At 52.6% G+C, this 23922-nt stretch overlaps 1 protein-coding gene across 1 annotated transcript; it reads left to right on the plus strand.

Annotated features, from left to right (window-relative positions):
* The first annotated feature begins 396 nt into the window (after positions 1–396).
* On the plus strand, positions 397–18816 carry TMEM240 (transmembrane protein 240). The gene is made up of 3 exons (XM_014941502.1): positions 397–596; positions 11932–12140; positions 14827–18816. The coding sequence occupies exons 1-3, from the start codon at positions 397–399 to the stop codon at positions 14973–14975; spliced, it is 558 nt and encodes a 185-aa protein (XP_014796988.1). The 3' UTR covers positions 14976–18816.
* Positions 18817–23922: the final 5106 nt, after the last annotated feature.

Genomic DNA, 23922 nt, shown 5'->3' on the forward strand with positions numbered 1-23922 from the left:
GTATCAGCGTCTTCCTGAACTGTAAACTCTGTAATTAAATCTGCTCGGACATGCTCCTACAGACTATTTCAAATCAGCAGGACTTGCAGTAGCAGACAGAATAGAAAATGGTCCCCAATGCCTCACTCTTCTCTGCCGGGCTCTGTGCATAGGCTCTGCCATTTTTGCAGCCATGCATCATATCTGTCTGCAGATCGCATGTGCGTGATGATCTCCATGGCGACTTGGGCACTTGAGGCAGAAATATGAGCTGGTAAGTCAAGGTTACTCTCCCTCCTCCTCCTCCTCCTTTCCTCTCCCTGCACCGTCCCTTTAGCCTGTGCACCTCCGTGTGTGTGTGTGTGTGTGTGTGCGGGTGCGTGTGCCCCGTGAAACACCCAAGATATTCTTTTCTTTATGACTGCTTCAGTCTTTGGCAATCAAACTAGAGTCAATGTTTTATTCCATCATCCAGAGTTGACCAGATGCCTTGGTTATGGGCTCTTACAGGCAATAGCTTGCTTGATGGACATGAATGCGTTGTTGGACAGATTTCACAATTACATCTTACCGCATCTGAGAGGGGAAGACCGAGTTTGCCACTGCAACTGTGGGAGGTAAGTTACCTGCCTGAGATCCCTCTCACCTGTGTGTGTGTGTGTGTGTCCCCTCCAGCCCCTTCCCACCTCATCCCATTGGTGAGGCACAGCGAGGTGGTGGCCAGCAGCAGGGTGCTGCTGGTTGGGCTACCATCTTTGCATTCTGGCTGTGTCTCGCCTTCCTTGGCAGCTCCTCCATCAACACAGGGGTTATTTTTTGGGTTTGTTTTTTTTTTGTGTGTGTGTGGGGTGTTTTTTTCCTGGAAAAAGAGTTTTCTGTGGGCCTGGAAGTCCATTTTCCTTTGTGTGCATGCTTGTGTAAATGCATCTGGGAGCCCTGGGAAAGTGAGTAACTTTGATTTAAACGCTTGTCATTTTGCCTTTGTTGTCACTGGGCTGTGTTGTTCCTCGGTGTTTGTGGTCTGGGTGTTGTGGTTGGGGGTTGTGTGGCTTAAAAAGAGCAGGGGTTTGGCGAACAGAGAGGATCTGTGGCCAGGAAGGAGCGTTGCTGTCTAGGACGGTGTCACTTTGAGGCTTTGCAATCTTTAATCAGCTTTAAATTCTCCGTTGGCTTTTCTCCTGAGGTTGTAACGATGCTCGGGGCAGAGCTGGTCTGTGCTTTTGGGGAGCGTGGAGCAAGCTGAGGGCAGCGGGGTGGGTTCTGTGCCAGGAGCAAATGCCTTTGCTGTGTAGAAGTTTATGACTGGACAGATACTTACCTCTCTCCATGGCTGATTTTGGCGATGCTCGATTCTAAACAACGCAGCACTTGTGTCAAGTGTAATCGTGGTGGTGCTGAGCTTGTGGCTGGGCTTTAGAGCCTGGGGACTGAGTGATTCTAAACAACACAGCACTTCTTGTGTCAAGTGTAATCGTGGTGGTGCTGAGCTTGTGGCTGGGCTTTAGAGCCTGGGGACTGAGTTTTGGGGGGGTGAATCTCTCCCCTCTATGGGATTGCTGTCTGTGATCCTTACCCTGCTCTCCTGGAGGCCTCAGTCCCCTCCTGTGCCTGGTTCCTCACTGCCTGCTGGAGAGTTTCTTGTCTGGGGGGGAGATAAAGCAGCATGAAGGCTGTGCCAGGTAAAAGAGCCCTCCCCTGCCACAGCCAACATCTAGACTGAGCTTCTCTCCTCTTTGAGCTGCCCCTGGGACCAACTGCATCCTGTCTCCCAGGCGTCACATCCCTCTGGTGTCCCTGGGGTGGAAACTAAGCTGAAACGAGGATGTTCATCACTTAATGAAGGGAAACTGCTTTGCCCTTCTACTCTGCTTCGTTCACCGAAGGTGAGCGTTACCTTTCTCCCCACGGTTCCTCCTCAGCCTCCTGTGGCAGAACAGCAAAGAAAGTACAGGCAGCATCTCTGGGGTCAAATGCAGCCAGGCCCTGAGTGATCTGGTAAGCAGACCCTAAATACCTGGCTCCTTGGGCACCACAGGCACCTCTGTGTTAAGGTCAGTTGGGAAGACTGGGGACAAGAAATGTCCACAGTGTCTTTGACTTCTTTTTTTTTTTTTTTTTTTTTGGCAGGGTTTGGCTTTTTCTTAGGTAATTTTTTGGAGTCTTCTTCATTAGTTTCACTTCTCTCACTAGTTTAAGAGTTTTTCTCTGCCTCTTCAACCAGTTTTTCTTTTTACTTGTCACAGTTGCATTCAGGGGTGGTGGAAATTGGCTGCTGGTAATAGACTTTAACATCAGCTGGAGTGACTGAGGAGTGCCAGGTCCCACTGGTGGTGTTGGCAGAGTGTCCCTCCTGCTACCCAAGTTGGAGAAGGTGGCGGGGCCATTCCTCTCTCCTCTAACTCTATGTCTGCAGAGATGCTGTTGAAGGCAGATAAATTAGCCATGGCACTCTCCCCAGACATAGTTAGGTCATTTCTTAGAAAGTGCACAAAACAGCTTCCAAACTGTCAAGCATGGAGCTGCGAGGAGGTGAAAAGCTGAAGTTTACCAGTTGCCTTAGGTATGTAGGAGCCATGGCTCTTGCCAGCAGAAATAGCATACCGGGAGCACAAATCACTCCTGGGCAGGGGCTCTCGTTGTGCATGAGTGTTGGTTTCAACCTGTTCATGCTCTGATGCAGGAGACACTTCCACAAGGCATCCCAATGCTATCAGGCTTGGTGTGGCCTCATGGCATGGGTCGGTCTGTGATCCTCACCTGTTCTCCCTGAGCTCTGACCTGCTGCCCGAATGCCAGTGGTCCAAGTTCTTGGATTTAAAAGGCAGATGATGCTGGATGTGCCTTTTTACCACTTGCCCAAGTGCTCCGAGTGCAGGCCTTCAACGCATGGGGCATGAACCATGAGGGGTTCTGCCCCACGTGAGGCAAGGATGGAGCCCGGAGCGTGTTGTGAACGGTGGTACCAGGGACTGATAAAGGACAACTCTTCATTTGTCAGTAACCAAAGGGAGTCCTTGGAGGAGGGAACTGCCTGCAGGTCAGTGTGTTGCTGGGAGGAATGGGGAAAATGAGTCAATGTTGGAGAAGGGAAAGAGGAATGGGAATGACTGAAGGTTGATGTGCAATAGCCTGAGATGCTGCGATTATTGTTTTTCCCTCCTGCCCTGGCCTGGGTTGTAGTGTCAGTCACACCAGCATATTCATTCAGAAACGTTTTCCTGCCAGTTTCCTGTCCTGGTTGTACCTTCCTCGGGGTATCAGAGTGGATCTCTCCTCCAGGAATGGTCTACTGTGTCCAGACACCCCGGGCTGGCCGTGGACATCCAGCGTACAGCAGGATGGATGTGCTCGCTGGAAGGAGTCAGTCTGCACTGAGCCTGTGTCAGTGTGAGGGGCTGGGGACTGTCACCTTGCCTGGTGGTGGCCTGTGGAACACCACCTGTGTGAGGTTCGGGTGCCAGCTGAGGCCAAGGGATTTGGGGCTCTGTGTTCTGCTTCTCCCAGACCTCTCAGTGCCACCTCATCCCTGTGAAGCTCCAGGGAAAAAGCCCAGACGTCACCCCTTGGCTGTCCCTGTGTGATGCTGGAGTGCCCTTTCCAGCCAGAAGACTGGGAAGGCTGCTGTGTTTCCAGCTCCATCTCCTCACTTGGTTCTGTCCATGCTTTCTGCCCCCCAGGGAGGGGTGTCTGGGATGTGGAGAGTCCCCCTCCAGTGCTGCTCTGTGGTGGGAGGCTGGCAGGCAGGAGCCATACTCAGGGGTCCCCCAGGCTCTGCCCATCTTTTGGTGGCTCTGGGCTCGTTGGAGCCACCTGAGTGCATGGCCAGCAGGGGTGACTGTCCTGCTGTCTCCCCAAAGAGCTCTTTGGGTTGTACAGAGGCTGGGGCTGGGGTCTCTCATGGGCACGGATGTGTCTGTCCCTGGGCTCTGCCTGTTCTCTCCACGGGGGACTGAGGCTGGAAGAAGGTCCCAGGACAAGCGAAAGGGAGAGCCAGCTTCGGGCACCCTGCCCTCTTCTTCCTGAAATGTCCTCTGCCAACCCTTGCTTGTAGAGAGGGCCTCATTTCCCACAGCTGGGGACTATACTTTGAGTTTTTATCCATGTTCCTAAGCGCTGGATGTGGTGGCAGTGACTGGGGAGAGCTGCTGGGGTGAGGACATTTGGGGAAGAAAGCCAGCCCCATCTTCAGTGCTGGACACTGAGCACTTGGTGCTGGTCGGGCTGATCTCCACCCTCGCTCTGCACATCCCTGGGAGGGGGGACAGGGTCGCTGGGGCTGTTTCAGGCTGAAGCTGTTGCTTGTCACTGTTTGCCAGAAGCAAGGTAGCAGCTTGCTGAAGCAAGAGTGACCTCGCTGTGCTGGGCCCCGGCGGGGGATCTTCAGATGTGTGAAGTCAGAAGGGAGTTGTGGACTCTCACTGGATGCAGGAGAATCAAGAAGGTGCTGGTGAATGCTGAGCTGTGCCAGGTTTTCAGGGGCTGCAGGGACTGGACCCCATGGGTGGCTGGATGCGAGGTGTTGGGAGGCAACACTGTCTGGAGCAGCCCATGGACTCTGCCCTTCTCTCCATCCCAGGGCAAAGATACAGGTGGTGGAGGCTGATGCCTATTTGCAACGTCCACAGAGCTGCTCTTTTTGGTTTGGATGAGACTGGGATGGACAGTGCCTTTGCCACAGGAGTGGTCCTGCTCCTGGACCTGAGCTGGATGGGCCTCTGGGTCTCTGGGTGGGAGCAGATGTTCTCCTCTATGCAGGTGGGCCATCACTCTTAGGTTGGGATGGTGCTTTCCCTACTGGTAGCACTGGAGCCAAGGAGGGTGAAGCTGCCAGAACTCCTGAGGCCACTCGAGGTGCATCTACAGCTGCTCAGTAGAAAAATGGTCCTTCCAGTCCCCAGAAGGGACACTGATGTAGTGATGGTGCACGTAGGGAGGACATCAGCAGAGAGACAGGGACCCTGGCACCCGGTGCTGGTACGGAGCCTGCACAGGCATCCCTGGTGTGACGGGGACTGTTCCTTTCCTCACATCTGCCTTCTTGCCGGAGGAAGAAGGGGTGACAGCCACATTTACACTCCTGCTGGCTCCTGTTGATGCCATGCAGGAATGTGCCTGCTGGAGCAGATCCCTGGGGGAGCCTGGCACTTTCTGTCCTCAGCATGTGGAGATGTTCAGGCTGTCCAAATCACTGTGCTGGGGCATGTGGGAGGTCCTGCCTCCCTGGGCTGTAGCTATTCCCAGGAGAGGGCAGGGCTAGGGAGGGCTGCAGAAGTGTAGCACTGCCCCAGTCCGAATGTCTCTGTCCCAGCCAGTAAAGGGTCCTCTCTGGAAGCAGAGAGCTGGCAGCAGATCAGGAGCTGGGTGATGTCATGCAAAGGAAAAACACCAAAGGGCGTCCGTCCGTGGAGGCAGGGTGAGTTGGAGAGAACAGATGACACCTGCATGGAGCAAGGACCCGTCAAAACAACCTGGGAGGGCTTGGAAGTTCCCTCTCTGGGAAAGGACAGGGACCTCGGGAGCTCTGGCATGTATTCTCCTTGCCACTGACCTTCTGAGTGACCTTGGGTGAGTCATTCCTTCCTGGGCAAAGCCTCTCCCCGTAAGTGGGGTTGGAAAGGACTGAGGAGGAGTGTCAGCCTTACCTGGATGCCAGCACCCTGCAGCAGAGCCGGGGGCTTGGCCAACCCTCAAGTCAGCTCTTCCCATCTGAGGGATACCTCAGCCCTAGGCTCTGATCCAGGAGGGAGAGTCTCACAGCAGGAGCTCTCCTGAGCGACTGGTGTGCATGGAGACCCCCTGGGCTGCTTCCCAGGCTGGGAATGGGGTGGAAATGTGTGAGCTGGCTGCTGGCTGGGGCTCTGCCCTGGTACTGGGGGTCCCTGGCAGCACCAGTGACCAGGGAGGATGGTCGGTGGGGCTGGAGCATGGGTTTGAATGCTGCTGCTCACCAGACTCTGTCTGTGAGGGGCCAAATGCTGCCCTCCACGCTCAGGCCAATGCATGTCCCAGGCTGCTGCTGCTGGGGGTACACAGCGAGTACATTTTTGCTCTGTTTCCCCCTTTCCCAACCACTCTGGAGAAATCATGAAACCTCTCCATCCCCAGATCCTCTGTGGATGTGCTGGGAGTGCTCATTGCCTGGTGCCGGAGACCACCAGGCCTTTTTTGGGGGGGCTTCTGGTGGCGGTTAAGGGTGTGAAGGATCCCAGGGAGATGTTTCCACCTGTGCAGTGGTGCTGTCCACACTGGTCCGTGGGCTCTGAGAGGCGTGGGGGCTGGTTGGCACCTTTGAGGAGAGGCAGCAAGGTCAGGCAGGGATGGCGAACGGCATCGAGCTCTGCTTGCAGCCCCCCCGTGGAGGGCAGGAGAAGCCACGTTCCCCCAAATCCTGCTGCTGCTGGAGGTTGGGAAATGGTCAGTCCATCCAGGTTGTGAGAGCTGACACGTGAGATGTGACATGTTGGCGACCGACTGGGAGTGACACCTGCCCAGGAGGGAGCCAGAGCATCATCGCGCCGACATCCCCGATGGAGGGGGGGGAATGTGGGCAGTGAGAGGCAGCAGCGACGGGCTCTTTGCATTTAAAACGAGGGCCCAGTGGCGCTTTTCTGGAGGCTCCCGTGCTGTGCGGTGGCTGCAGCAGCCAGCACACACGCAAGGTCACTGGAAGGGACAATAGCGCTTCGGGCAGCTCTGTAGGGAAACGTCCCGGCCGTGCTGGCCAAGGCTCTGCTCCAGCCCTGGAGGGAAATAAAAACCTGGAGGTTTTTTCCCCTTTGTCACAAAGACCGGGAAAGGGGACAGGGATGCCACCAGCTCCAGCACACGGGCACAGACACAGCTTCAGTTCCCCACCTGGGCCAGGTGCTGCCTGGCTGGGGATGGATCAGCAAATCCAGTCTCTCCCTTGCTTCAGGAGAGCAGATGCTGGCCATTAGATTACATCTCAGGAAGAAATTTTTTACTATAAGGGTGGTGAGACACTGGAACAGGTTGCCCAGGGAAGTTGTGGATGCCCCATCCCTGGAAGTGTTCAAGGCCAGGCTGGATGTGGCCTTGAGCAACCTGCTCTGGTGGGAGGTGTCCCTGCCCAGGGCAGGGGGTTGGAAGTCAATGATCTTTGAGGTCCCTTCCAACTCTAACCATTCTATGATTCTATCACCAGAGCCTCCTGCTTTCAAGGGTGTTTCTGGCCTGAAGGCTGGTTACAGTTCTCTTCCTACAATTACATCTGTTTCCTGTGGAAGCTCTGCCACATCAAGGGTGGGCATGGCTGAAATTGTATGGCCCGTGAAGGAAGGTGGCCCATAATTAACCTTATAGGAATAATTTGGCCAGGATCTGTTGTGACAACTGATACCAGCTCGAACTGCCTAGGAATTGGCCCTCAGGTTGTTTGGTAGAGCTTTTTCTTGTAGAGAAAACACAATCAGGTCCTGGGTTTACCTTTTGAGGACCACAGGTACTTTGTGACAGCTCTCTCACATCTGAGGGTGCTGTGAACCCCCGAGTCCTCACACCCATGTCAGTCCTCTGGCTGCTGGCTGAGGTGATGTGAGGTTGAAGGCGATTTTTGTCTCTTCTCAAAGGTCTTTGGTTGGTGAAACAGGCACTGGCTGGAGGGTTATGTCAGCCCCTGGACATCCACGTTTCTGAAACTGCCCTACCAGAGCCTGGTCTCCAGCACTGCCCTCCCTGGAGGAGCACTGGCGTGGAGGTGGTGGTGACCTGCTGCACCCATGTTGTGCTCAGCTTGGAGGGGATCCATTCCCTCTCTGGATCTAGCCCCCAGAGCCATCCAGGCCACGTTCCAGTTTCCAATTCCCTTGATATGCGGTGGGGACCCTGGACCTTTGCACACTATTAATAACGTGCTGTGCTGGTGTGGCAGCGTCTCTGAATCACTCCTGTAATGTCCCCAAGGACTTGAGCTGCAACAGAAAACTTCTGGGGGTCTGTCCCTGTTCCCTTTCCCATCTCAGAGGCACCACTCGGTCCTGTTAAGCCAAAACGAAGCATAAAATTTCCTGTGGCCCAGGTCTCCCAACTGTTGCCCTAGCAAGGAAAATTCATCTTCCCCAAGCCTTGTTAAACCCTTTCCAGAAAACACTATGGTGTGGAAATTGACATCTCCACTGCATAGACCTACTCTGGTAACTCAGGGTTCCCAAAAGCTGCCCAGAAGGTAGGAGGGCAGGGCCTCGCGTGCTTTCCTGGAGTGCTTCGGTGACAAGAGGCTTTTCTTTTAAGGATATTTGCATGTGGGATCCAACATTGATTTATGATACTTGGAGAAGTTAAGTTGTCAAATCCAGAGAGGTCAAAGTTATTGCTCTCTGTGGAATTTTGCCTCCCGTGAATCGCCTTTGGGCTTCTTGGTGGCTCCATGTGCCTGGACTGACTCCTCGCTGCCCTGGGCACGGCAGTCCCCCGGCTCTCCAGGCTGGAGGAGATCCCACTGCAGAGTGCAGAGTCAGCCTGCACCGAGGAGAGGGACAAGGCAGGGAAGAGGTGACTGTGTCCCTTCCCTCAGTGCCCTGCAAGCAGAGGACAGGAGCTGTGAGGGGAACAGGCTCTGTGGTAGGGGAAAAAAAAACCTCAGGTGAAGCACGTGAGGAGAGGGCTGTGTCCCATGTTACTGCGGTGCTACACGTGTGTGTGTGTGTGTGCGCACATGTATGTGAGTGCTACAGGCACATCCCTGCTCCTGAGCATGGGGGGAAGTGTGGCAGCGGGAGGAGAGGATGCCAGGACTCTCTTTGATGGACAGAGAGAGTTGGGGAGGCTCAGCCTGGTGAAGAGAAGGCTCTGAGGAGACCTTAGAGCCCCTTCCAGTCCCTAAAGGGGCTCCAGGAGAGATGGGGAGGGACTCTGGATCAGGGAGGGGAGCCATAGGAGGAGGGGGAAGGGTTTGACACTGAAAGAAGGGAGATGGAGATGAGATCTGGGGAAGAAACCTTTTGCTGTGAGGGTGGTGAGAGCCTGGCCCAGGTTGCCCAGAGAAGCTGTGGCTGCCCCATCCCTGGAGGGGTTCAAGGCCAGGTTGGATGGCCTTGGAGCTTGGAGCAACCTGGGCTGGTGGGAGGTGTTCCTGCCCAGGGCAGGGAGTGGGACTGGATGGTCTTTAAGGTCCCTTCCAACCCGAACTGTTTATGGTCCTTCTGGCACAGAGCTGAGACCCTCCATGAAAGCCACCTCATGTGTGGCAAGATGTCTGCACTCCCTTCCCAGCAATGGGTCCATCCTCGCTGTGTCTGGGCAGTGTCGCTTCTCTCAAGCCCAGAGGCGGCTGCGTGTTGGTGACGCTGTGGGTTGTGACCCAGCAATGCAGAGGAGATACAGAGCAGCTCCCGCTGAGGGACTCAAGCTCTTGATCATTTGAAGGAGTCTGAGTTTCTGGAGGTGTTTGTGGACTCAGCCCTCAGGCTGTTTCTGTACTGCAAGAAGCAAAAGGGAGTAAGTTAATGTGTTCATGAAATTAACGGGAGCCCTCCCATTCATGAATAAGAGCTCCCTTTCTGGGAGCCCTCCCTCACACCCTCTTCCCCTTAGACTTCCCTGGACCAAATGAAGGAAAATACCTCTTGTTACAAACCCACCAGCAAGAGGAGGCACGAGCAGAGCCTGCCTTTGAGGTCATTTTGAGCTGCCATCAGAGCTGGCTTGGATGCGCCTCCTTTCTCCTACTGCCCCAGGCTGGTCCCTGGTACTGGGGCCTTTGCTGGATGCAAACGGGGAGCAGAACTAGACAGCAGGACCATGGTGAGATGGGTTCCCATCCACACAACCCTTTCCACCACCCCCCCACATGCCATGGCACCAGGTTGTGCACCAGCCCCACATGCCTTGGTGTGCTGGGAGCTGGTGCCTCTGGTGCAGGTGGCCTCCATTAAGTCGTTGCTGAGATTAGGGCTGTTTTCAGTAGGTTCCTTTGAGTGGAGGTTTGTTTGTGTAAATATTTGGACGTTTCTCAGGCGTGATTATTGAGCAACCTGCACCTCATGCATATTCAGAGGCCTCCAGCGATATCCTCCTCTCCTGGTATCCTCCTCTCCTGCCTGTGGCAGCCAGGATGGGCCCATGGATGTGGGAAGGACGGGAGGGCAGGGTGATGGTGGTGGGGGTGGTGGTGGGCGATGCTGGGGTGGGAGAACCCACGCAAACTGTGCCCTGGCCTTGAGCTGGGAGCACTGGTGACGGATCTGTGCTGCAGGCTGTTGTGGTGGGGGACACAAACTGTGTCCTGGCCTTGAGCTGGGAGCACTGGTGATGGATCTGTGCTGCAGGCTGTTGTGGTGGGGGTGTGATGCCCACAACCTCGGTGGTCCTGGCAGGCACGTGGGGCTGCTCAGTGCCCCTCGTCACGGCTGGGTGGCCATTCCTGGGCTCCCTGGCAGCAGTGACCCTGTCTCTACAGCAGGCAGTGGGAGGAGGCAGGATGGCTGAGCACGGAGCCCGGGCAGCCTCATGGCTCCTGGCTGCTCTCAGGGAAGGTTAAGAGCCGTTTGAAGCAGATGCAGAAGCTCCAGAGCAGCTTTCTTCCAGTTTTGCTTTGCATCCCGCATCCCCTGTCGTCTGAGATCCTCCCGTCCCACACGCTCATCTCACCCGTCACAGCTGGTCCCTCCCATTCAGCCCCCCCACACCTGACTTGTTTTTTCTGCTCTACAACTCCCTCCCTCCCTCCATCCCTCCTATCCCCCTGCTTTTTCCAGTTTAACTGGGGTCTTTCAGGGAGTTTGGCATCATCCCAAGCTTGGTCTCCATCATCCCGTTGCACAAATGAACCCAGTCACCCCTGCTGGCATAAGGCAAGGGACCAGCTTCTCCAGAACCCCCCGAGAGAGATGTAGATCTCTGGAAGCTCCAGCACCCATGCTGTCCCCTGAAGGAGGCCAGCAGCCTCTGGCACAGCAGGGCATCTGCTGCACTTCTGTGCTCTGCTCTTTGGGGCCAGCAGTAAGCTGATGGCATTGTTTTCTTTTTGGAGACCAGCTACAATGCAAGGACTGTGTCCCCAGCAAGTGATGAGTGGTGGGATGGGATGGGATGAAGCTGGGAGACCTTCCTGAGCCCAAGTGCTGTCTGAGGGAGGGTGAGGTTCAGCTGCAGCTGCTGGTGATGCTCAGGGTACTATGAGAAGGCTCGCTGGCTGCTCCTGCCACAGACAGTAATTGCTGCCTGTTCCTTGAGGAGGGTGAAGGAGACCCCCCCCACATCCCAAACCACCCCACTCCTGCAGTAAGAAAACCTGAGAAAACCTCAGAGCGTGGAGGATGACTCTTCCAGGGGTGATGTGCTGCAGGGTCTCTGCCATCTGCTGTCTGCAGATGAATTGAAGGGCTTCCTCCCTGGCTGTAAACACGCTCTGCTCCGGTACGAGGAAGAGGGGGGTCTGGTTTTCCTGGGGGTGATGGGACATCAGTTGGAGTGGTGCCACGGAGAGGTGGCGTGAGGCTGGCAGTGCTGCATCACAGAGGACTTCTCTGGCTCCTGGGAGGCAGTAGGTTGTGGTCACGTTCTCAGGGCTGTCCCCTCCCCGTGTGTAGGCTCTGGAGCACAGTGTTATTGACCTCTCCCTGCCAACACGCAGGCACAAGTGCCCTTTACATCTCCGGGGGGGTGACCACTCCAGCCTCTCCCGCTGTCCTTAATATTATCTTCCGTTTTACAGATGACAACCACAGGCACAGAGAGCCTGTGTCAGGAGCACGACACGAGTCGCAGGCAGGGCTTGGGGTTTCTATACGTTTCCACCTCCCTCCCTGCCAATTCCTCTGCTGACCTAAGCACAAAAAGCCAAGACAGCACTTCTGCTCCCGGGGATGTTGGTAGGAACTCGGAGGAACGGTGTTAAACCAGCCCCTGGCCACAAGAATGGGCACTGCATGGGGAAAACCTTCTCTGCTCTGCTCCACTGATGCTTCTCCCTGTCTCTGTTCCCCGCAACAGGCATCATGTCCATTACGTTATTCCGTATGACGGGGACCAGTCAGTGGTGGACTCCTCGGAGAACTACTTTGTGACTGACAATGTAACCAAGCAAGAGATTGATCTGATGCTGGGACTTTTGCTGGGCTTTTGTATAAGCTGGTTTCTGGTGTGGATGGATGGGGTTCTCCACTATGCGGTGCGAGCCTGGAGAACCAGCCGACGGTATGGTAAGTGCAGCCTCACGGGCTCCCTTCCTCCTTCCTCAGGTCCCTTGCCCTGTCCTCTGAGGCTGCTGGAGGAGGTCAACACTCCTCCAGGGTTTGTTCTGTGTGGATTTGGCCTGGCCAGCCCTATCCCAGCCCTCTTTGTGTGAGCGGGAATGTTTAGGTGGAAAGAGGCAGCCGAGGAGCCCGGCCTCGAGGGGCTCTGCTTGGGGAAGTGTTGGTGCAAAAGGGTTTTTGGTGGAAAGCGACGTGTTTGCACGTGGGCGGGCTGGCAGATGGTGGCTGCACGTCTGGGCAGAATATTTTCAGGCCAGACAAAACTTTCCCTGCAATCTGGATTTTTCTGTGTGTGTGATTTGCCGCCAGGCACGTGCCTTGGGGGGGTGCAGCCTCTCCTCGTTTGTAGAAACGTGCAACGACATGGTGACAATGACAGACATTCCTGTGTTGTCTCAGGAACACACCAGCTGAGGTTTCCCCATCCTTGTTGCATTTCCAGATGTGTCAATTTCATTTTGCAGTAGTGACATCAGCCCCGCAGGGAGGTGTTAGCCACAGTTAGTCCTTGGACCTCAGCATCCTGAACTAACACCCTGAGAATGACCAACAGACGCTCCTGCAGAGGCCCTCTTAGCCCCTCTTTGCTCTCTCAGCACAGACATCCCATGGACTTTAATTGTTGGAGGGGGGAAAAAGACAGAAAACTGTTAAAATAGTGAATAACTTGAAATTCCATGACAGTGTCCCTACAAATCTCAGGCTCTCTGACTGTGACTGATGGTGTCTGTTAAACTACAGCTCAGAGGAAAAGGAGAGCGAGCAAGAGTAAGATTTATCTGTAAACCTGTAAGAAATTCTAATTAGGGAAGTGGACTATCGCTTTCTAAAAACTCAGATCAAAATGATATTAATTTCTCATTAGTCTTCCCAAGTCCCCAGCAGCCTGCCTGAACGCTTTCTGAATCAGGACTCTCTCGAGGCTGTCTTGCTGTCATTTCCCAAGCAGAAGGCTAATTGTCAGAGTTTCCAGTGAGATCTAAGGTACTGAGCCAATCTTGAGGCCATAACACCTGTTTTTGACCAGCCCACCTGTGGCTGTGATCTCATCAGTGCTCCTGAAGCCAGCGGGGCTGGCAGGAGCTCCTTGGGCAATAGAGCTCTTCAGAGCTGGAAGCTACAGACATGGCACCTTCTTGAGAAAGGATACTGCATAGATTTTTATTTTTAGTAATAAAGGCCAATGCTAGTAATTAATTTAGTATTTAAACTGAACGATGTTTTTTCTTTCTTTTTTTTTTTTTTATCTCCTTGTGTATGCACCTTCTAAGGGTTTAAGAAGGGGTTTGCCAATGGTGCAAAATACTGTGCAGCTACATCTTTTCAGAAAATGAATGCAGGATGACTTTACACCCGGATTTTTCTTTCCTGAGCAACCCTTTGGCAGTGCCCCTTTCACGATGCAGGAGGCTGACACCCCTCTGGCCTGAGACTCTGTCTCTTAGTGCCGTCTTAGTGGTGTTGCACCAGCCACACGGGACCAGGCTGCTCTTAAACCAGGCTAGTTGCTCCCCAGATCCGTGCCTCCGCTGTTCCCAGCTCCATTAACAGCCCTCTGGCCTCACAATCAAATGTTCATCACAAATAAATGGAGAAGAGACTCAGGAAGCCCTCCTCTTATCCGTAGGTGAGGTCTCCAGTGTATCTATAACCTGTGCAATGGGATGTGATGGCTCTTTCCAGTGAAGGTTTTACATCCCTTGAGCTGTTCTGTCCGAGGAGAAGGCAGTGTGCTGTGCTGAGAACGTTTCACTGAAGACAGGCTGAAACCTCTGCAGCAAAATAATGAACATTGAGCCTTTAGGTGTTTCCTATTCATTCAACTCAACTAGTCATTTTAAAGCAGAAAGGGTACCTCTTTCTTTGTGGAACGAGTACCTAAGCTCAAATTTCCTTCTAAGGAAAGAAACGGTGCCTGAGAGACAGGGGTAGGGATAATACAAAATACTGTACTGGTACAGGATGTAGAGCCCTGCCCAAAATACATGAGCACCACTTAGCAATGACTCAATGTCACATTGTGGCCTGATCAGCTTAAATTTTGGTCTATGAGAATAACCTATAGCTCCTTCCTGATGGAAGAGATTTCTTAAAATAGAAAATATTCTGTAGAAACTCAGACACCAGGTTGCACTTCACAGGAGCTGCCAGAGCAGAGTTGGCCAGAGGAGCCTCCTACCACCTCCTGCCGGTCACGATAGTTCAGCTTTCTACCATCTATTGTTCTCTGGGACTTCCAAATTCTCCTTTGTGGGGTTGGGGTATGTGCATTTTGGGGTGGAATGACCCAAAGCTCTCATGAAACTGGGTGGCAGCTGAAACGTCGCTACAGGGAAAGGTTCTTGGGCTGAAATGCTGGATAAAACCCACCTGATGCTGTACAGCCTGTACCGGCTGTGGGGCAGAACGTGGCTCCTGCTGGTGTTGCATGAAATTGGCCGGTGTTTCAGGAGACAGAAGAAAAGGGCCAGGATGGAAGAGGGATGTGGCAGCAGTCTGAAGGTCAAGGCTGGCCTTGCTGAGGCCATAACTCATGCCTGGTTTCTGTGGGGCAGGGCTAGGCAAGGCAGGAGAACGTGGGTCTCACCGTTCCTGTAAATATCTCATCTCCCTTCTCCTTTCTGCCTTCCAGACAACTCCTGGTCTTGGATTCCAAAGTTTTGTAACCTAAAGGAGTTCAGAAAACGTCACCACAGGCAGTACGAGGAGGCGACTGGGAACATGGTGCACATCAAACAGAAGCTGTACCATAACGGGCACCCGAGCCCACGGCACCTCTGAGGAATGCCTTCCCCTCCAGAGACTGCAGTGAGGTTTTAAAAAGGACTTTTGCTCTTCTTCCAGGGGAACAGCCACCGGTTTGCTCCTCAGTGGAAGCCAGCCGAGGACACGATTTTACTTCTCCATCCCGTGTGTCCCTGTGGCACACCACGATGCACAACTAAGCCAGTCCTGGATGCTACGCAGCCAAGACATTGCACTGTGTTCCACATTTTATTGTCGGACTTGTGTACATATGTAAAAAGCAGACAAACAAAAACAACCGAAAAAAAAAAAGAGAAAAAGATATTTGCATTATACTTTCAACCCCACCCCGGCCCCTTTCCTTTTCCTGGCGTTCACGGCTGTCCTGCACATCCAGCTACCCCACGGGCAATGTTGGCCAAGGGTATGGAGGTGGGACAACATGAAGAAGATGTGGAGTTTCTCATCCAAGAGCTCAAGTCCCCCCTGTTTCTTTGGTCCTTTGGCTTGGTTTTGCTCTGCTCTGTTCTTTCTGTGGCCGGGAGGGCTCAGCTGGTGAGAGGTTTGGATGGGGACTGCTGCCAGCTGGCTGTGAAGGCACAATGTCCCTTCTTGCTTTGGTTCACGTGTTGGGGGAGTTGCTGTGGGGGAAGGAAGGGCTGGGAATGGTGTAACTGGTCTGTTGTTGGTGTTGCTGTACGCTGAGACCTGCCTTAAGCCATCCAAGAAATGGTGGTGCCAGGGGAAAGAGCACGAGGAGGTGTGGGTCCGTTTGACAGGGCTGGTGCTGCTGGGGTTACACCGCTTTTAGGTCGGTGGTACCATTTCTTCTCCACTGATGCCAGAGAGAAGTGGCTCCTGGTGTGTGGGGAGAAGTGTATTGAGTTGAATGGTGTCAGATCCGACTTGACTCGCACCCTGATCATACCCCTCTGCTGCAGAACCACCCCCCACCCCTTGCTGGGAGGAAAGGAGCTGCTCTCCCCCCTCTTCTCAGGGGCTGAGCCCGAGGCCCTGGTTGATACCACCCCAGAAACACTGACAAGGCAGTGAGAGGGTCCTGGTGACAGCCTCACTCCTCCTGCAGATGAAGAGCCACCCATCTTCTTGTGTTACTGCTCCGAGATGACATAGCACTTGGGCAGCAGAGTGGGCTTGGCTTGAGGAACACAGAGAGATGTGAGCCTGAAGCCAAACTCACCTACAGAGTCAAATGTCCCAATAACGGGTTGAATCAAACACAAGGATGCTCTGTTGTGGTTTTGCCTTTGCTTTCCATCCCTCAAAGCGTCCAAGGCTGGGTTGGATGGGGCTTTGAGCAACTTGGTCTGGTGGGAGGTGTCCCTGCCCAGGGCAGGGGGTTGGAACGAGGCGGTCTTTAAGGTCCCTTCCAACCGAAGCCATTCTACCAGTCTAAGATTCCCCTGGCTGCAGCTTCAGTGTGGGTTTCAAGGTAGCTGTCAAGTATCTGAAACCAACCTCCACATCCAGAGACCTCCTTCACTTCCAGAGTTGTCTGTGTGCACCTAGACAGCGTTGTGGTATCCCGATCCTGTAGCAGTCATGTTCTGCTGGGGGAGGGAAGCAAATGTGCCCAGAAGCATTGCTTTTGGACGTGCTGGGCAGTGGTCAGCAGCACCTGCAGTGGGAAGAGAGAGGATTTTATGGAGAGGAACAGGGGAGGGAGACGCCAGCCCCAAGAATGTAAGGTGGTAGCCCCAAATCCCAATCATTTCTCCTTCATTCGTTATTTTGTATTGGGTGGGCCTGTGCTTAAATGGGGAAAACATCCAGAACAAAAGGATGAAGAACATTATGAGAAACTGATGTTGATTATCAGTGACCTCCTATTGTTTGATTGCAATGTGTGTGAAGGAAAAAGGACACCACGGCTCCCTGCTCTTTTCTTCACTCTTCAGCTTCTGAGTCTTAGGTTTTTCCATTGTTTCCTACGCCCAGGTTCAGGTCAGTTATTTACAAGCCCCAAAGCTGCCCAAGAGCCAAATGTACCTGTTTCTCTGCCATTCCTACCTTTGCTGTTCCCTTGCTGTTCCCCTGTGCCTCTTGTCCAGTTTCTGCCTGGGCCTAAATAATTGCCTGGTCCATACGTATGTCTGTCTGCTTGACTGTCTTTCGTTCAGGACATGGTTGTCACGTCTGTAGCCACATCTCAGTATCTTCAGAATGACTTTTCCTTGAGCAGCTCCTTTCCAAGACACGCGGCTTTGCAACCTCCCTTAGCCTCTGAGCTTTGTGAGTTTGACCATACAGGCTCCTCCTCGAGAGGCATAAGATGCTCCCTCCATCGGAGCATCACCCTTAGAGTGGCCAGGGGAGAGCTGGCCAAACAGCTGGTCTGGTTGCCCTTGTGTGGTGGCACACACCTAACTGGCTGCAAAGAATAGGGTCTGTACCATAAAACGGGTTCATGGCACGGATGTGTCTTCAGATGGGACAATGTTTTGCAGGGGAGAAAATTCCATCATGATAAGGACAAATACTGAGGCTCTGGAACTAGTTGTGGGGGAAAGAAAGCACTTTAAATAATAATCTTTCCACTTGGAGCCCTCTCACAGGAGAGGCTTAAGGCAGTGACCTAAACTCAGACTGAAGTGAAAATCTGGTTCTTCTCTGCTCTAGTAACGGACCTTAGTTGGAACATCATTAAATAAGAAACTTAGAGCTGGAAAGAGTGAAGTGATGGCTCACACTGATTAAGTTTGATCCACACCAGAATTTCAGAAGAATATAAGGCTCTGGAAGAGGGAAAAAAAAAAGATCCTACATGGTACATATTCCCACTGTTTAAGATCAGATGTTTTTTTAAATCTGCTGTGTCTGCAGCTGTTACCTTGTGAGCCTACCCCTTGGTTACACTTAGTCAATACATAAAGCAAACAATGCTCTCAGTGAAATTAAATTAACTGGGAATAATTCACTGGTCTTAAATCCAAGGGAACGAGAAGTACCCTCACAGAGCAAGTTTTGTCCCAGGACACACCAACCCCATGGGATTAATCCCGGGGAATTGATCAAGCCTTTGATTCTCATCCTTAATAAATAAGGGACACAGTTCCTTCCATGCAGTATGGCCAGGTCCTATTCCTGACCCCAGAGATCTGGTCCATCTCCTGTGCAGGGGTGATTTCCAACAGCCAGCTTAACTGAGACACAAGGTCAGGTTCCTGCTGTGAGGTGCCTTTTTTTAGGAAGCTGCTGTAGATGGGACCCTATGTACCAGAGGTGAGGCCATGCCCGTTGGTGGCACTGGTTGACCTCACGCACCAAGTGGTGGTTACTCCTTGAGGAGCAGCCCAGGTCCCCTGTGCCATTGAACCCGTGGTGGGGTGCAGAAGATGACAGGTCTTCCAAACAACCAAGTGTCTGCCAGGCCTTCTCTTTGGGGAATGACAAGCCCCCACTGGAGAAGCAGAAGGTGGAAGAGGCCACCATGTTCCGAGTCCTGCAGAACCCCACCGCATCGCCCCCAGCAGCACCCCCTCTCTCTGCTCGACATCTTGTCCCTGTCCCCACCCTGTCCCCTCTGCTCGAGGTGTGAGCCTTACCAGCAATGTCCAGCTTCGTGGTCCCTCGTTCCTCTGTCCAAGTGAGGTTGCTACTCTCGCTCGCAGCTCCGTTGTCCGTAGAGTCTGCCCTTGCACCGTCTTCTCCTCCCGCGCGCGTGTTCGTCTTGCTTTTGTCTGGTTGTGGGGGTGTTCTCTCCTTGTTTAATTGTCTGAGATGTACTAGTGTCGACTTGTTTGTTGTTCTCTTGCCTCTGATCCAGTCTTCACACACACACAAAAAAAAAACCAAACCAACAAAAAATAACCACAGATCAAAACAACGATAACAAGACAACTCAGCAAAAAAAAAACACAACCCAAAACCAAAAAACAACAGAAAAACCCCAAACAAAAGGGGTTCTCTTGGGAGAATGTAACTTTGGCATCAGGGAGTTGACACAGCAAAGTCAGGGCTGGGCAAGACGCTGGTCAGAGCCTTGGGGAAGGGAAAATACGGGGCTGCAGAGCCCCCAGCTGCGTCTGTGGGGTGAGGGAACCGTGCACCATCTCAGCTCTCGGCCACCAGATGCTTTGAGGGAGGTTTCTGCAGAATTGGAGAGTGGGGGGGGGTGAGGGGATTTTGTGACGCCTCAAGAGGGGCTATTTTTAGAGCAGAGATAAGAGTTTAAAACGGTACGTGCTGATTTTCCAGAGCTGAGATCGGCAGGGAAAGGTTCACCTGTGGTTTTTGGGTGTGAGGAGCCCAGTTTGCTGCTGGTGGCTGGGACCTGCTGCGAAGGAGGGGTGTGGAAAGGCAGGTGGAGAAAAGCAGAGGCTGGTGGAACGTTCAGCGTGGTATCGAGGAAGAGTGTGTGTGGGTGAAGATGGAGATAATGAAGGTCTCTTCTGCATTCAGAGGGCTTTGAAGGTAGAAGTAGCCACCAGAAGCTCCCAGAGCACCTCTGGATGTAAAAGAACAGAAGTATTTCTATTACTAGAGCACACGGTACAAATAGGAAGACATTTGGATCAAATGCTTTGCAACCTGTATGTTTCAGTGACAATGGGACGCAGAGCAGGGGACAGACAGGAGGGGGACACAGGACTGCTGGTTCTTCCTTAGGAAGATGAGGTGTCCTCTCAGGCCAGGCCAGCTCACCGTGGTGCCTGGGAGAGCACAAAGCAGCAAGTGAATTTAGAGAAGAGAAAAATCTAAAAATATAAAAATGCCAGGCCTGCCACCTCCCGTCTTGTGGGCTGTGGGGGCAAAAGAGGAGGAGGCAGAGGAGAAGGACAACGTGGGCAGGTTTGAGGAGCACAGCGAGGAGCCTTGGCTGCCAGTTTGCAGCATCCCAGCTTGGCTCACGGGATGCTGTCCCAGTTCCATGTGTGTGTGTGTCTCAGTGTGTTTATACCCGTGTGTGCCATCATGTTCACTGCATGACGCCTGTTCCTCCTCTTTGGTACCTCCCCGTCCATCCACGCTCATTTCTTTTCCATGGGGTGGGTAGTTTTAGTCCCCTCTTCAAGCTGAGCCCGGGGAGGGGTGACACGGGGGGTGGCTCAGTCCTGCTGAGCACCCTCAGCTTGCAGTGATGAAGGCAGTGGAAACCCTCGCAGGAGAGAGCACCCAGCTGAGGAAGATTTCTTTCAATAGTGCTCTACAGGGAGAATACGAGAACAAGACTTGGGAGTGCTGTTTTCCCCAGTTGTTAATCCTTCTTTTCTTTTTTTTTTTTTTTTTTTTTTTTTTTTTTGATTTTTGGCTGCACTCAAACCAACTTTTTGCATGCATCCGGCAGGAAGAGGTCCAACGCGCGTTGATACTAACAGAGAGAGAGAGAGATTATACTCTGCCCTGAGTCTAATCGTAGAATAATCTCTACTGTGGTTGAAAAGCAATAAATGGCTAATTTTATTATTTTTTTTTAATTATTATTATTATTAAATACACTTGCACAGGCAAACGTCACCTACAGCTTGTGTTCTCCGGCGGCCGTGGTGGCGCTGAGGCCGGGGGGAGCAGAGAGCCTGGGGGTGGGGGGAGGCAATAGAAAAAAGCACACTGTGATTTTATTTGGGTCAACGAGTGAGTGTATTTCAGCCATTCCTTCCCTTTCAGTAATATGTTTGTATAATAGATAACCCGTTCAGCTCCTGGAACTAAGCCCGTCCTTTGCTGTTTGTCAGTAAAATAGTTTTTTGCATGTTTTGCATCTGAGTCTTTTTTCCAACCCTTTGAACCGAGCGATGCTCCAGGGGTGAGAGGCTGGAGGCTTGGCAGGGGCACAGCAGGTCACCAGTGTGTGGGCAAAGGGTTTAAAAGAGGAGGAAGAGGCACAAACATGGCTCAGATGGTGGGGGGGAAAAAAAAAAGCTGTGCCCAGCCCTGATCCCTGATGAAGGGCTGTGCCATTTCCCCCTGGTTATATCCCAGATTTTACCTTCCTCGTCTCCCACTCACTGGGAACAGAGAGAAGCCCCGAGGTCTGAAATTGATTTAAAAAGAAGACAAATATTTTACTGTTAAAAGCAAATTCTGGGTGCAAGCTGCCTCCAGAGAGGAGCCTATTGCCAGGGAGGGCAAGGAAGAAAGGCAGGGTGCAGGAGACCTGGGCTGTGGCACGGATCAGGAGAGATGTGCTCATTTCCCAGCCCAGCAGTACCAAAACCAGCCCTTTAATGTTCTTTATTCTGCTCTTTTCTCCCCTGGAACAGGACACAAACACAAAAACAGACCGAGTCTGACATGAGCAGGACTTCAGTCCTTATGAGCAAAAGATGCTGCTGTACGTGTTGTTCTGGGCAAGTCTTGCTGGAGACCCTGTGTGAAAGCAGAGCAGCAATAAAAAAACCCAACACCCAAGCAAAGAAACCCCCACAACATGAATAAAACCCACAGAAGGAGGAGAGAGAGGAAAAAAACCCACCCAGGCAGAAGGCAGGGAGCTGCTGTCACAGAACTGAGTGATGGTTGCAGGCACCGGCAGCTCAAATGATGTCTGGGGGTAAAAAAATGGCCAGCAGAAGACAGATGGTGTGACTTCTGTTGAGGTGAGAACAATTAGAGCCAGGGCAGGAGGTGGAGGACCACTTGGGGTCTTCTTGGAGCTACTCAGAACCTCCTGGAACAGCACAGCTTCCCAGAGTCGGCCAGTGACTTGCATTACAGGCTGGACAAATTAATCAGATTCACCACTTAAAAAAAAAAATAAAATAGGAGAATAATAATGTTGCAATAAAATGGAAACAGCCACAGACAATGGGTGATAAAAGAATCTGAGGGTTTCTTCTCCATTCAAACCACAGCCACAGGTTGGCAGAGAAATACTTCCTGGGGAGACTCCTGTCTCCCCAAAGTCCTACAGCGTGGGACGTGCCCTGGGGAGAAGGTGTGGGGTGCTCACATCTTGTACTGGCACAATGGAACTTTCCTCCCAGTGCATTGCATTCAGAAGTAACTGAGAAGAGATGGATGACCAGGCTGTAAATCTGTCTCCCAGCTGCAGTGGTTGGAGCACAGAGAAGGCGTTTCAGCTGGCAGTGGCAGAGATGGGGGGTGATGGATTGCTTGCTAATCCATCTGCTCTTAGATTTGCTCTCCAATACAAAATACTATTTTAATAAAGTGCTATTAGCTCATAACTCACTCGGTGTCACGGAGAGGAGATAACCTCAGCCTGAGGTTGCCATCTTATATCCCTGCACGGAGCGTTAACAAATAGCTAGCTGGGTGCCACCTCCACGGGGACATCATTCATCCTGCGAGGTGACAGCAACCCAAGCTTACTGATGAGGCTGGCAGAGGCCGTGCATTTAAATCTTTGATGAGGCAGGAGTTGAACAATGACAGGTTGGTGGCCTTTTTTTCCTCCTTTCCTCTTGCATTCCCCAGGAGCAGCAGCAGTGGCAGCCACGGGCACGGCTATTCAGTGGGCAGCAGGGCTTGAAATCACCCAGCCAGGAGCGACGCGCGTAGCAAGAGGGACAAGGAATCTCTTTTTAGAGGCAGGATTCAAAGAGATGGTAGCAATAGTACCTGGGATGCATCCAGAGAGCTGGCTTCTTCAGTCCAACAGCCCTGGCACATGATTTAAGGAACGAAGGGTGATGTGTGAGGGTAAGAGAACGGATGGAGAACTTCACACCAGAAACGCTCAGACATCCACGAGCTCTCAAAACCACCCGTGTTTCTGTCCAAGACAGACAGACCTTTCCATCCAGGTAAGGAGTGGTGGCATTCATCATTAAGAGCGGTCATTAAAAGCCCTTAAAAACTCACTGACAAGATCTTCTGTGCTCAGGTGAACCCGAGAGCCCCCTGGGTCAGCCTGTGCCTCCTGCTGTCACCCCTGCTACCGCAAAAGGCTTCTTCTAGCTCACTCCTCTCCCCAACCTGCAATTAATCACCGCCGCAGGGCGCAGAAGCAGGGATCCCAGCTGCATGACAAACACTCTGCTCCCTCCAGCTTCCATGTAGGGACCTGATGCAATCTGAAGGAGGGATCTCATGAAAAGAGCTGAGACAGCAACCGCCCTGCCTTTGGCACAGCTTTACAGCAGGAATTCTCTTCCCGGCAAAAGCGCAGTCGGGAGAGCGTAAGGACGAGCCGGGGAGCCTTCCCCCTCCTCCTCCTCCCAGCTCCTTTTGTGCTTCCCGGGGAGGCCGATGGAAGAGAGAAGTATGGAAGAAGGTGTGTGTTACAATGAGAGATTTCAATCACACAAGATCAGGCTGCTCCCTCACAAAACTCATTAGCAAGGGTTTTTTAGCAGAGAGCGGCTCTGCTGAGCTCCCTTCCGTCTCCTGGGGCTTAAGATAATTCTAGTAAAATCTTAATAGGAAGGGGAAAGCCTAGAATAGCTAATCCTCTGGTAAAGCAGTGGACTAAAGGACAACTGCAGCCAGGCTGAAGGGGAGGGGGGAAAAATGGCATTTGAGTTTATTGCAGTCATTGAGAAGATAAAGTGTGCAGCTTGGGTTTGTACAGCGATCCCTCCCTTTCCTCTACAGCACATCTCCCACAGCAACCTACCCTGCAGCAAGTGTTAGAGGGAGAAGCAAGTCCTGGACCTTAACAAAGGAACTCCTTCTAAAAAGCCCCTTTAAATTCTTCCTTGGCAGGGGAAAAATACCAGAGACCTATTTTGAGAGAAGATGGTGAAGACGGTGAAGGTTTGCAGCCTCAAGAACTATTTCTTCCCCTCTGTCCCACTCTGGTGACCAGCCCCGTTCCGCTCCTGCACTCACAAGCTCTTGTCAGCAAGCACCTCCAGCATCTCACAGAGCTCAGGAACCACCACCAGGGAAAGGGGCGAAGCAGAGACTGCTGTCAGCTCCTGTTGGAGGAGAACATCTCAGCAAGGTACTCAAGGGCACGGATTTAGGTCAGGCAAAACGTGCCCGCACGGTGTAGTTACAGAACGGGACTCAGAGCAGAGCACAGAGTTCAAATGCAGTTCAAACCCAGAAAAAG

This window comes from Calidris pugnax, unplaced genomic scaffold (assembly GCF_001431845.1).
Source record: "Calidris pugnax isolate Ruff unplaced genomic scaffold, ASM143184v1 scaffold82, whole genome shotgun sequence".
NCBI classification, from domain to species: domain Eukaryota; kingdom Metazoa; phylum Chordata; class Aves; order Charadriiformes; family Scolopacidae; genus Calidris; species Calidris pugnax.

Coding starts and splice junctions, on each gene's coding strand:
- TMEM240 (XM_014941502.1), top strand. CDS start 397: ATGACTGCTTCAGTCTTTGGCAATCAAACTAGAGTCAATGTTTTATTC. Junction 597..11,931: donor TGCCACTGCAACTGTGGGAG/GTAAGTTACCTG, acceptor TCCCCGCAACAG/GCATCATGTCCATTACGTTA. Junction 12,141..14,826: donor GAGAACCAGCCGACGGTATG/GTAAGTGCAGCC, acceptor TCTGCCTTCCAG/ACAACTCCTGGTCTTGGATT.